Source organism: Gymnoscopelus microlampas (assembly GCF_963454915.1).
Source record: "Gymnoscopelus microlampas genome assembly, chromosome: 6".
Taxonomy (NCBI): Eukaryota; Metazoa; Chordata; class Actinopteri; order Myctophiformes; family Myctophidae; genus Gymnoscopelus; species Gymnoscopelus microlampas.
The window spans coordinates 3423881-3438060 of record NC_139943.1 but is presented as its reverse complement, the minus strand read 5'-3'; the positions used below and the strand labels follow the sequence as shown (position 1 = coordinate 3438060).

The window sequence follows — 14180 nt, the reverse complement described above, 5'->3', positions numbered from 1 at the left end:
ACATATGTGTTCCCGGTCCTAAATGGACTAAGGCTTAAGCAGTGCTGGAAGAACTACTCTGATTTAACTACTGATGTCAAAGTAGAAATACCACAGAAATGCTCTGTTACAAGTAAAAAGTAAAAGTGAAAGTATTGGCATCAAAACATATTTACAGATCCAAAGTAAAAATAGTTAATGGTCCACTTCACATTTGTTCCCTTTTTTTAAAAATATTTTCCAAACTTTTTCCAAAATAACTACAAGCTCACAAGCTTTAAGATGGGCTAGTTTTGAATATTCAAAGTATTAAATCGTTCTAAGTAATCTCTCAAGGGAGGGAGGAGGGTCAAAAGGAGTATGAGCAGCCCGCTTCAAATTCATGTTAGCATTTTTGATTAATCCGGTGACAGCTTAATTATTCATCTGATTAATGAATGGATACGGTGGGATTTTTTTTTCTTCTTTTTTTGTTTAATTAGTCTCAATTTAATCTGGGCTAATTAACTAACGTAATAATCAGTGCCTCATCATCCATTCCCCCAGACCCTTAAAACTTTGTTGGACGCTCTTTGACTCATGGTACTACTCGGGGGTTAATTAATTCATTTATCGGGCTATAATTAACGCAGCTGTGTCGTCTTTTTAGTATTGGATCAATATTTTACTGTCTTTAGCTTAACCCATTAAGACCGGAACGCATCTGTGTCATTTAAGATGTCTTGGGCTATTCAAAAATAGCAGATATACAAGCTCATAGCGCGGCACCGATTGCCGCGCTATGAGCTTGTAGATCTGCTATTTTTGAAAAAACTTGAACATTTTTGCAAATCTTTCAATATATATTTTTTAAAGCAATCATAAACCTTTGCTTCTGGGGGGGTCCCTGGAACAAAACATTTTTAGATGTGGGTCCCATATAATTTTGGGGGTCCTTGACATGAAAAAGTTTGAGAACCACTGGTCTAGGACACGTGCACAAGTTGGTTGTGAGGGGCCTGCAAATGGCCGGCCTCTCCAAAAGGAGGGCTAAACAATTAGCAAGGTACTGCTCAATATCAGCGATTATAGGAAGCCGCTCAATGTGGAGGAGGCGTTGTTTCCTTTACCCATGATTGTTGTCCGAGATGCGCGGATGGGTTTTTTTGTCACCCGAATCCGCGTTAACAAATTCATTATCCATCCGTCATCCACCCGCAGTGATTATATCATCCTATTTATAGATCCGCACCAACCGCACCAAATAATTGTTATTTTCCTGATGTTAGTTTTCTTATAAACAATGTCACTCACCACTGTTGCGATGCAGTGACTGTATACAATCCACAACCATGATAACAACAAGCGAATGTCTTCATTGAGTTACTTTCGCTTTCAACCACTTTGTTGCCATGTCGGCTTTTTATAAGCGACTTTTGGGCTTGTTTGGCACATAGACTGTAATGGTTTGGCACTTGTTTTGGGCTTGTTTTCATAGACCTGGCTGCGTATTTCTCTCGCAACCTACCTGGCAACACCGTACTCACACCGGCTGTCTGCAAAGCAACATGTAGTGAGCGGCTATTTTGTGCCTGGTGTAAAATGACGTAATATTAAAATACTACAAACGCAGTTAACGCACACACGGTGAAATGCAGTGCTTTTCAAAAGCTATTATAGGCCTATAGAGTGATATCATTAATTTAATTCCCGCATTATTTCACCCGCGTTTTTTCCAATATTAATTAATAATTATATTTGATTGACCCAAATCCACCCAAACTGCGGTTAACTGCGGCAACCGCGGCTAAAACCGCGATCCGCGCATCTCTATTGTCCGCTGTGTTCGACAAGTATGCCATCTTTTTTTTTTTTTTTTTTTAAACTTTCTTTTTATTTTCTTTTTCTTAGGGCAGGTTAGGTCATGTTGGGCATCACATATACATTAAATTAAATTAGTACATTTCTGGCAAAGTTAACATTCTCATGTTAAGGGCTATTCAGTCCAGATGAAATGAGAGGGATCCTTATTTGAAGCAACTTCAGTCCTTTCGTTGAGAGATATACATAGAAATAAAAAACAAGCAGTAAAGTGTACAAAAATAAAAAGTATATAACATAGAGGTATTAAATCAAGCAAGGTATCCCCACGCATAGTACAGATTCACATACTTGTACATACATACAGATATACATTCAAAAAACCCCACTTCTTTACAGGTCTTTCACAGAACTATTTTCATATGTAATATCCATTTTAACCAGTATTTACAAAAAGTATCCATACGGAGTCTTACAGAATATGTGAGTTTCTCCATTTCGTATATGTTCTGTACAATGGCTATCCACTCCCCCTTTGTTGGTGGGTTTTTGTCGAGCCACCTCCTGGTTATAGCCTTCTTACTGGCCACCAATAATATTTTGAGAAGGTACTTGTCTGCGGTGCTAAATTCGGGTGGTATGTTACTCAGGTAAATTTTGGTAAAAGTACATTCAAGCTCAGAACCCATTATTGCGTTAATATCTGATACAATCTCAAGCCAGTAGTTTTGGGTTACTGGACAGTCCCAGAATATATGGAAGTGGTCAGCCATTGTATTATTGCAGTCTCTCCAACAATTCCCCGATTCTGGTGTACCATTTTGTAAGTATTTTCTCCTTGGGGTAATAAAGAACCTAATCATGGTCTTCCATGAGAACTCCCTCCAAAGGCCGGAACTAGTGGTGGTGGTTATCATATCACATATATTCAGCCATTCCTCCTCTGTTAAGGTTATGCCTGCTTCTTTTTCCCATTTAAGTTTAACATAGGAAGTGGAGTGGTTCCTAGCTGTCTGTATACCTGAATATATTCTTGATACCAGTTTTTTGGTGGTGTTGCCTTTGTAGGCATCAATGAAAATATTGATGAGGTCTGTTTTGTTTCCCACAGCCATTATGTTTTTGTCAAAATGATGCCTTAACTGCAAATATCTGTAGAAGTCCTGTTTTTCTAGGTTGTGGTTATCAATGAGATATTGGAAGCTTTCCAAGCCTGTACTGGATGAGATCAGACAGTATGCTGTAATACCATACCGATTCCAACGTTTAAACCTAGAATCCAGCCGTGCTGGTGTAAAGTCTTTATCATACGCCACCCATTTTAATAAACGTGCCTCTCTTTCTATTTTTTGGACTTTGCATTCTTTGAACCAGATATTTAGGGGAACCTTTGTCCAATTGCTTATTTCTTTTGTGTGCTGCTTCATGAGAGTTTTATCACCCAGTATGGCCTGGAGAGGGATATTCAGTTGGTCCAATTCTATGTCTTTCCATCTTGCATCATATTCATGATTGCACCAACAGACTAGGTATCTTAGTTGTGCCGCTTTATAATAATCTTCCAGGCAAGGAAGTGACATGCCTCCCTTATCCTTCGGTAGTTGTAAAGTTTTGAAACGTACCCTAGGTTTCCGACCTCTCCAAATGAACCTGGAGATCATCCGATTCCAGTTATCAAATTGTTTCTTTGGGATTTCCACAGGTAGAGATAAAAATAGGAATAACAATCGTGGCAAAATGTTCATTTTTATGGTCTCTATTCGGTCATACATACCAAATATCACCGGTACCCATCTGTCCAAATCCTTTTGTATTTCTTTTGTGATTGAGTCATAGTTTTCTTAATAAATGTTGACTAGATCTTTTGGTATATTAATGCCCAAATATTTAACAACCTCTGAGTTCCATTTGAAGTTATATTTTTTACGTATATTCTCGTGGGGTGAGTAATTAAAGGAAAGGGTTTGAGTTTTGTTTACATTTAGTTTGTATCCAGAGTATGAACCATATTCTTCAAGACAGGTCATGAGTTTTGGTAGACTGGTATCAGGATCGGAAAGTGTGACCAACACGTCGTCCGCGTAAAGGCATATCTTGTGTTCTTTACCGTTAAGTGAGACCCCCGATATGGAGTCATCTTCTCTTATTGTCTGAGCTAGTGCTTCTATAAATAGCGCAAAGAGGGCGGGGCTTAAGTTACAACCTTGACGGCATCCCCGTTCCAGGTTGATTACTCCTGATAGACTGCCGTTTATTTTAACTCTGGCAGTTGGCTGGTAGTATAAAGTTTTTAGGCAATTTATATTTTTTTCGTCAAAACCAAGGCGTTGAAGTATCATGTATAAGAATTCCCAGCGACAAGAATCAAAAGCTTTTTCCGCATCTAAGCTAATAGCTAAGAACTTTTCATTACTTTTGCTCATGCCTTCTATCAAAAACAAGGCACGTCTGACATTGTCCTGTGTTTGCCTATTTTTTATAAAACCGGTTTGGTCCGTGTCAATTAGGTCTGGGAGTATGTTTTCAAGCCGTTTTGCCATTATTGAGGCAAACAGTCTGTAGTCTATGTTCAGTACAGAAATAGGTCTATAAGAACTGCATTCTGTCCTGTCTTTGCCCACCTTTGGAATCACAGATATTATAGCTTGTCTCCAAGACACAGGTGTCTCCCCGCCCTGAAGGACATAGTTAAAACATTTTTCAAGCATAGGTGTCAGTGAGTCTCTAAATGATTTATACCATTCGGCCGGAAAACCGTCTCCCCCTGGCATTTTATTGGTCTTCAGTCTGGATATAGCATCATTGATTTCTGTTGTTGTTATGTCCTGAGTTAACCCCTTATTTTGTTCTATACCTATTGATGGTAAGTCCAGGGATTCCAAAAAATGTTGTACAAGGGTAGGTGGTGCTGCTTCAGGCTGTGTATATAATTTCTTATAATATTTTTCGAATGAATGCTGTATGTCCTCTGTAGTGTAACTCAACCCGTTGGTATCTGGGTCTTTGATTTTAAAAATGGATCTTTCAGTCTGTTCTTTCTGTAGTTTCCATGCCAGCATTTTTTTTGCTTTAGGCCCATTTTCATAGTACCTTTGTTTTACGTATTTAAGTTTGATTTCTACTTGTTTATCTAGTATCTTATTTAGTTTTTGTTTTGTTGCATTTATTTGTTCTAATATATGGGGGTCGTTTGAGTCCACATGTTCTTGTTCCAAATTTTCCAGTTTGTTTGTTAAGTCAGCCACCTGTTTCTGTTGTAATTTTTTGTGTCTAGAAGACCACATTATTAATTTTCCTCTCATCACACATTTTGATGAATCCAATAGAACACTAGGTGTTATTTCTTCATTGTCGTTAAATTCTAAGTAATCCTTTATTTCTTTTTTAACATATTCCTGACATTGGGGGTTATTTAGGAGACTTGTGTTAAGTCTCCATACTGTGTTTTTAGGTTGAACATCCAGGTTAAGCCTTAAGTAAACACCTGCGTGATCAGACACATCTTTGACCCCTATGTTACAATCTATAATCCTATGTCTTTCTGTATTAAACATAAAAAAATAGTCAAGTCTACTGTGGACCCCATGTGGATAAGAAAAATAAGTAAATTGTTTTGCTGTTGGGTTGAGATCCCTCCACACATCAAACATGCCTGTCTCTTTAAGTAGCTTTTTTACGTACAGTGATTCTGGGTTAACTTTTTTTCGAGGGTTTGAAGAGTCTTTAACCTGTAATTGAATATTCCAGTCCCCTGCTGTAATAAGTAAGCCTGTAACTTCAGTAGCAATCAACCCAAAAATGTTCTTGATTAATAGTTTGTCTGGTCCCGGTGGTCTGTAAACGCTAAGTAATGTTACTTCTTTAGAGTCCAGTATCCCCTTGACTAAAATATAGCGTCCATCTTTGTCAGCTATTTGTGTGGTGGGTTGAAAAGTCACTTTGTTTGAAATAAGTATTGCAACCCCTCTTGCATTTCCCTTGGTGTAGGATGAATAGAATGTATTTTTAAATCCCATTTTTTTCAATTTTTCGTGTTCATTTTTTAACATATGTGTTTCTTGCCAAAAAATGATTTGCTGGTTCTCTCTTTTCATCTTAGTTATTATTTTGCTTCTTTTAACTGGATTCTGTAGCCCATGTACATTGAGTGTAATTATTTTATATTCTTGTTGCGCCATCTAATGTAGTACAATATTTTTCCAATGCAAACCCAAGTAGACCTTAACCTTTCAACATAACTATTTACAGTATCATGAAATATAGAAATAAAAAGTAAAAATAAAAATAAACTTACAAAAGAAATAACTTCCAAAATTGAGGTTTCTTCAATAAGCAATACCTCAGATGTAAAGGAGAACCCCTGTGCTACAGAGGGCCTTTGATGTGCCAACTGATTGCTGTAATCCAGTAATTCAGTGCACATGACACTAGGTGGAGCTCTTGGCTTCCCAGACAAAAGGTCTGTGTCTTTTTTAAATGTTTGGTTTAGGGTAAATATCTCAGAACAATACTGTTATTTAATCAGGTTTTTTAAAATAATAATAATAATATTCTTAATAGACAAAACAAAAACGTTTCCAAGGCCCTAATTGTCCTTTTCTCACTGTTATATATCCATTCTTACATTCATTATTCGTTAAGACAGTTATGGGATGGTCTTACCACGTTGGTGGTTTTCATTGACAAAAAAGGAAGAAAAAGAAAAAGGAGAGAAAGAAAAAAAGAGACAAAGAAATAGTGTCGTTCTACTCTGCATAATACTAATAACAATAGTCTTAAAAAAAAGGGGAGGAAAAAGGAGACAAAAAAAAGACGAAAAAAAAAGTTCAATTCCGCATATTAATAATAATAGTCTCAATACAACAAGACAAAAGCATTTCCAAGTTCCTACTGACCTTTCCTCAATGGTGTATATCCATTTTTACATTAACTATTCGTTAGACAGTGTGGATTGATCTTACCATGTCGGAGGTTTTCATTCACAAAAAAGGGAGAAAGAAAAAAGAGACAAAACAACAAAAAAAAAGACGTTTTACTCCTCCTCTTCGCCGTCTTCGTCCGTTGCGGTGCCGTCCGATGGTGTCGCCGATGCGGTGCCGTGACTGCCGTCCAGTGGTGTCGCCGTTGCGGTACCGTCCGGTGGTGTTGCCGTCGCGGTGTCGTCCGGTGGTGTTGCCGTCGCGGTGCCGTTCGATGGTGTCGCCGTTGCGATGTCGTCCGGTGGTGTCGCCGTCGCGATGTGGCGGAACTCCTGAAGCCTCCGTGCCACTCTCTCCCGTTGTGCTGCTCTCCCACGGCGGCTCGATCTGCCCACCTTTATCCACGTTTTCTCCTGTAGCCTCGCCAAGCTGTCTGCGGTGGTAGATGAGGTTGAGGGTTGTTGTTCCTCGCCGTCGCCGGCCGCCATTAGCCCCTTCTTCTTCAAATCCTCTCTCGCCTCCTCCGCGCTGTTGTAGGTGATGCTGGGGAGTCCCGCACCATCATAAAAGACTCGTAGTTTCGCCGGTGGTGGGGTGTGGAAGGTGATACCTTTGTTTTTCAGAACCAGACGGAGCGGGGCATATGCCATTCTTTTCTTCTGTATCTCCGGTGGATAGTCATTGTCGAAGTACACTCTTTTCCCATTTAGAAGAACAGTTTTCATTTTCCATGCGGTACTACGCACCAGTTCTTTAATCCTCCCGTCCATAAAGCACATTACTATCGAGCGGGGGTTAGAAGTAGGTGGTGGTTTAGCGGCGAGTGATCTGTGACAACGTATTATGCCAAGATCCATGTCGAGGGCCAACTCTGTTTTAATGAAATCGTTAATAAACTCCATCATGTTGGTCCCTTCTGCTTCTTCTGGTACATTATATAAGCGTAAATTAACTCTACGGGCGTGCATCTCGACTTCTGTTAATTTTGTTTGCATTCTTTCTTGTTCTTCTACGAGCATACATATTACTTCCTTGGCTTCAGTGCCCCACTCCTCTGTTTCTGATACCCTTATTTGGAGTTCCTCCACGTTGCTTGCCGTTTCTTTTATGTCGGAGACTAGTGTGTTAAGCTTGCTGTTGACCTCCTCTCTGAAATCTGTTAGATCTTTGCTTATTTGTTTGGTAAAAGAGTCTTTGAAGTCGTTTAGCTCGCGTTTAACATCGGTCCGGATGGCTTTAATGTCAGCATGTATTGCACTCATACTAGCTTGTAGGCCCGACATGGCGTCCTGGTTCTTTTCCGCGTTGGCGTCGTGATAGTCGTCTCTTGTCCGTCTTTCACTTCTTTCCTGTCTTTGGGATGATTTACCCCTATTATTACTGTTCTTTCTTCGGTCATCCCCGTTCATTTTGTGTTTTTAACTCAGGGTATATTGAAAATTAGGGGAATAAAATAGACCTTGTCTGGGAGCTCTCGACTTACACAGCCGCTCCTGCTGGTGCCATACCGGAAGTCCGCCATCTTTTGTTTTGTATGTAACAATGCTCTGCTTTATATGCACTTTGTAACTGTCTGTTTCCCCTTTATCTGACTGCAGTGGCAGTGTTTATGTCCTTTGTACATCTTGTACTTCTGTTTATGTGGACATAAATAAATTGTGTGTGTGTGTGTGTGTGTGTGTGTGTGTGTGTGTGTGTGTGTGTGTGTGTGTGTGTGTGTGTGTGTGTGTGTGTGTGTGTGTGTGTGTGTGTGTGTGTGTGTGTGTGTGTGTGTGTGTGTGTGTGTGTGTAGGACGTACAGCTGGAAAAGGAGAAGTCCGTGTACAACATCTCGGGGGGGTGCACTGCTCTGGTGGTGCTCTACCTGCTGGGGAAGCTCTATGTGGGCAACGCGGGGGACAGCAGGTAAAACACACACACACACACACACACACACACACACACACACACACACACACACACACACACAGACGATATACATATTCATACTGTACAAGGTGCAGGACACTGTCAACTATATATTGGTGATTCTCATCCTTTTCTCAGAAAACAGAGTCTTCCTTAATGAAGGCCGCCTCTTGGCCAAAACATGCTGGCTTTTTTAACACATTGATTGCCTAGATCGAGTTAACTCGTTTTTTTTTTTTTTTTTTTTTTTACCCAAAGACCAAGGAGATATGATTTTTCGAAGATCTAGACTCCTATCCACTTCCTTGTTAACTTAAAACTTAAAAATTCTGTATCTCGTACTTTTTTTTTTTCAATGAAAAATCTCTTGGCATAAAACTGCAAAAAAATCTGAAAAAACTCTGGCAGTGAATGTGTTAACCTGTTGAAAAATGAACTAGCCGGATATTAACTCTCTGAGTGCCAAGAACGAGTTATCCCGGGGTTTTCTTTTTTGGAAAAGAATGTTCAGAACCCAAGATATAGTGATCCCAAGATTTGCTGCTCCATTCACTTCTTGTTTAACTTATTACTGAAAAAGGCTGTATCAGCTCCTGAGCACTTTTTTTTTTGCTTTAAAAAAATTGCTGGCACAGTATGAACATATTTTTTTATTTCATTGGCACTGAGAGAGTTAAAGCTGTTTTAACTTGAGTTGCACTCTTTTTATTATGTGTCTCTCTCTCTATGTCTCTCTCTCTCTCTCTCTCTCTCTCACACACAGAGCTATCATTATCCGGGCTGGGGAGGTCATCCCCATGTCATCAGAGTTCACACCGGAGTCAGAGAGACAGCGATTGCAGTTCCTGGTAAGAAAAACAATGAAAACCAGGCCTGCAACAGTTAATCCAATGAATGTATTATAAACAGTAATCGATAATCTATCTATTTACTAAATATAATCGATGGCTATTTTTTCGGCATGGCCTTATAGGCGAAAAGTTTAAACGATTTTCAAACAGTTTGTTAACTATAGTGAGTATAACAGAATGCTTAAGGTATATATATATTTTTTAAACACGCTTCTTGGTTTTTAGATTAATCAAAAAATAATCAATAGATAGATAGATAGATAGATCTGCCATTTTTGAATAGCCAAATAAATCTAAAATGATACAGATGCATTCCCATCTTAGCACATTGGGTGCCAGAATTTTATAATAACAGATTACGTTCGATGCCAGAAATCTCACCGTTGCGCTGCGCTGTGCTGTTTAAATCTGTAGACTCCACCACGAGCGATCCATGAAAAAAAAAATGCATGCGTGTAGTAGGTTGCGCGATGCTCCTGGCTAAAGCCTGGAACAACAACATGTCTCATTGCGAGTCACCGTTGCAGAGCGATCGCGCAGCGAGAATGACTCGTTTTGCCCACTGTAAAAAGTTAAGGAGATACAGAGCAAGGAGATAGAATGGAAGCGGATAAGTAAGAAAACCGTATATATATACTTTTTTTAGGATTGTTGGCACTCCGCGGGTGTATTTGCAAACCGGTATATATATATATACGGTTTTGGCACCCAATGTGTTAACCCATTGATACCTGGAACGCATCTGTGTCACTTTAGATGTCTTTGGCTATTCAAAAATAGCAGATATACAAGCTCATAGCGCGGCACCGAGTGCCGCGCTATGAGCTTGTAGATCTGCTATTTTTGAAAAATCGCGAAAATTATTTTTTAAATATTTTTTTCCGATTTTTTTTTTAGGATTTTGAATTTTTTTAGACGCGGCCTCAGGTCTTAATGTGTTAAAAGGGTTAATAGACTGGGATAGTTCTTCTATCTATCTGTCCCCTGGGCCGGTGTCAGTCTTGTTCCTGTGTGTTTCTCTTCACGTGGACCAGGCCTACATGCAGCCCCACCTTCTGGGTAACGAGTTCACCCACCTGGAGTTCCCCAGGAGAGTGCAGAGGAAAGAGGTCGGGAAGAGGATGCTGTACCGAGACTTCACCATGTCAGGATGGTGAGTTCAATCATTTACTCATTTATTGGCTGGCTGACTGACTGACTGCTGACTGTGAGGTTCAATTCATAAAGGTCTCACAGGTAATTGTATTACCTGTGTAGGCCCTATAAAGAGAAGAATGCATTCGCCATCTGTTTTGAATAAGGGGTGTCATGTTGTGCAATTAATTAAGCTTACCTAGACTATTTTTGTTATTAAGGTTTTGTGATTTCTCCCAGACTGTGTAGGGCAGGGGCGTCTAATCTCTGAGTTAGGGTAATCGCATACCCTCGGATTAAAACCATTTCTTATTTCCATTTAAGGATGTGTTTTCACTATAATTTTTAACTATAAGTTATGGGCCATGACGGAGGCGCGCCGACTCAGCAGACCTTGAGGCTGAGGAGTCGCGCCCGAGCGCCTCCAGGCGCGAGTGCCCGCGTCGACCAGCCGATGGTCTGCTAGTCGACTCAGCGCCGTCCGAGTTATGTACCGATAGGGACAGAATCGTAAATATTTTTGGTGCGGACTGCGTTTGCTCCACTGACTGCGTTTGTCCCAACTACCACTCAAAGTGGCTCCTGGCCAACTGCCTGGATGAGGCAGACTTATTTTTTAAAAGCTTTGTGCTTTCTATTAGACTGTGCAGGGCAGAGGCGTCTAATCTCTGAGTCAGGGTGACCGCATACCCTCGGATTAAAACTATTTCCTAATTCCATTTAAGGATGTGTTTACACTATATTTTATAATTAAGGGGTAGATGCTGAAAGGATACAGTTTTGGAAACAAGTTAGGAGACCTGAAGCCGATTCTAAATGTCTCCTAAACCCCAACAGTTTTCTGAAAAACGTATGTTTCTATATCAGTGGTGCTCAAACTTTTTCATGTCAAGGACCCCCAAAATTATATGTATTTGGCCGCCGACCCCCATCTCAAAATATATTGTTCCAGGGACCCCCCCAGAAGCAAAGATTTGAGTTAGAAGTGTCTGCTTTAAAATAATATATATATATATTAAAAGATTTTCACACATTCTGACAATTTTTCAAAAATAGCAGATCTACAAGCTCGTAGCACGGCACTCTGTGCCGCGCTACGAGCTTGTAGATCTGCTATTTTTGAATAGCCAAAGTGTAAAATAATACGTTTTTTAGCTCAAATTTTAAAAAAAATGACACAGATGCGTTCCAGGTCTCAATGGGTTAGCTAGAAGTTGGGGTCCCTGCGCGGCCCTCACACCTACGTTGCATTCGGTGTAGGCTGCTGTGGATGGCCGCGTTGGAAAGAATATTTGCGAGTGAGTATAGTAGGCTGTCCTAACTTACTAGGAGTACTGCCAGTGCTCTTCAACTGTTTTGAGCAGAGTGATGAATGCGTTATTTTCAAGGGTTGTATTTACCATACAAACGCATCTTGCCATCTTTTCAGTGCTTAGGCTACTTGCTTTCTCTACAGCTGGTCTGTTGTTGCACTGTTAATGTTTGGAAAACAGACTGTATTGACTTACTGCAGTAAGAACTGTGTCCCTCTCTCTCTCTCTTTCTCTCTGTGTCGGACACACACACACACACACACACACACACACACACACACACCGTAAAGGGTCTGACGCATATCGCGGCAGCCGGCGCTAGCCTAGCGATTGCGCAATAATGGAGTTATCGACGATTGCGCAATAATGGAGTTTCATACAAACGGTACATGGTGTAAGTACATTAACGGTGCGGCACTGAGCAAATATTTGTGCGGAGTGTGGAGTCATAGGCCATTAATCCCGCCCACTCTCCTCCTCGCCCCTCCCCTCCTTTCCTTTGGGGGGGGGGGGGGAGCGGAGCAGAGGTGATGATTGACAGGCAAAATCCCTCAACATCGACACCCGCAGGCAAAGATGTATTTTTTCATTGCAGTTGAAAAGGCTTTAGAAATGTGTGAGAAAAACACCTGCAATGGCTCACTGGAGTGGAATTTTCAGTTAAAACTCTTTATACACGTTTGAAGGACCATGACAAAGACTTTTAACACATTGAGTGCCAGTCGCGTAGATCTACGCGAACCTATTTAAAGCCGCCACGTGCCAGTCGCGTAGATCTACGCCAACTGGTGCTTTTTCCTTTTTTTCGAAAAAAAAGTTCACATTGCACTTTTTTCAATTTTCGATACGGCACATTTCATTGTAACACCACCGGAAACGGAATTATTCGGGATCCAGTTTTGCCGATCCCGTCGGCCTCCGTTCTAATGACGAAACTGAAACGCCATTTTCTATTTGTAGTTTTTCTCCTCGCTGATCATTGTTTAACATAAACCGCTCTAACTACAAACAACAAACAGTGCACAGCTCAATCTTAAGGATTTTAACGGGGTCTATGGCGACGTGAAAAAAACAAAAAAACAACAATAAAACATTGGCACTGGTGAGTACATTATGAGATTAACCTCTGGCATGGAATGTGTTAATGTGTTGTAAAACTGAATGTCATGAAACCTTTAATGTGTTAAATGAGCCACTTGGCTGACAGGCATAGCCTGCGATTAAAACACCCTAAAACACTCATGAACGCCCCGTCACTACGGTACTAAATGCAGAGTATCAGATACACCACCCACTGAGACACTTGTAGGGTCACAAACCGGCCTAATGAATAAAAGATGACGGTAATTAGTGCACATGTGAGAGACAGAAGGAGAGAGAGACAGAAAGAGGGAGGGAGAGAGAGAGAGAGAGAGAGTAAGAGGAGAGGGGTGGGGGACATTAAAATAGAAGAAGCGTGTTGGCCAGCTTTCACTGTGCTCCAAGACGTTGTCCAGCACCGTTGCAGATGTTAACCCAATTAGACCGGGAACGCATCTGTTGTGTGTCATTTAAAAAAAAATGTAGCTATTCAAAAAATAGCAGATCTACAAGCTCATAGCGCGGCACCGAGTGCCGCGCTATGAGCTTGTAGATCTGCTATTTTTTGAATGAGCTTGTAGATCTTCTTTTTTTGAAAAATCGTGAAAATGTGTGCAAATCTTTGAATATATATTCTACAAACAGTTTTTAAAAAAAACTGTTATGTTTCTATATCAGTGGTGCTCCAACCTTTCCATGTCAAGGACCCCCAAAATTATATGTATTTGGCCGAGGACCCCCATCTCAAAATATGTTGTTCCAGGGACCCCCCAGAATCACAGATCGGAGATAAAAATGTTTACTTTAAAACGTGTATATATATATATTCAAAGATTTGTACAACATTTCAAGATCTTTCAAAAAATCACTATGAGCTTGTAGATCTGCTATTTTTGAATATAGCCAAAGAATTCTAAAAATGACACATAGATGCGTTCCCGGTCTTAAAGGGTTAAAGACAGATGGCTGGGTCCACTGTGGTTTTCTGTCAATGCACAGTCCCAGAACGTCCATCTGCTCACTGAGCGCGTTTTGAACGTTCCCCAGAGATGTGCATGAGGTGGATTGCTCCTTTCTGGACAGGATCACTGGCTCACAGTTTGTTGGGCTGGCTCCAGTGGTGGAAAAAAAGTACTCAAATTCTTTACTTAAGTAAAAGTATCAATACTGCCATGTAGAAGTTACTCTGTTACAAG

At 40.4% G+C, this 14180-nt stretch overlaps 1 protein-coding gene across 2 annotated transcripts in view; it reads left to right on the top strand.

Moving 5' to 3' along the window:
• The window catches only part of ppm1h (protein phosphatase, Mg2+/Mn2+ dependent, 1H), an 86043-nt gene that overhangs the window by 48261 nt on the left and 23602 nt on the right, over positions 1–14180 (top strand). For both annotated transcript variants that reach the window (XM_084060105.1, XM_084060106.1), the window contains exons 5-7: positions 8491–8603; positions 9370–9454; positions 10492–10610. In XM_084060105.1, the coding sequence (XP_083916231.1) occupies positions 8491–8603; positions 9370–9454; positions 10492–10610 (317 nt within the window). The remainder of the gene's footprint in view (positions 1–8490; positions 8604–9369; positions 9455–10491; positions 10611–14180) is intronic.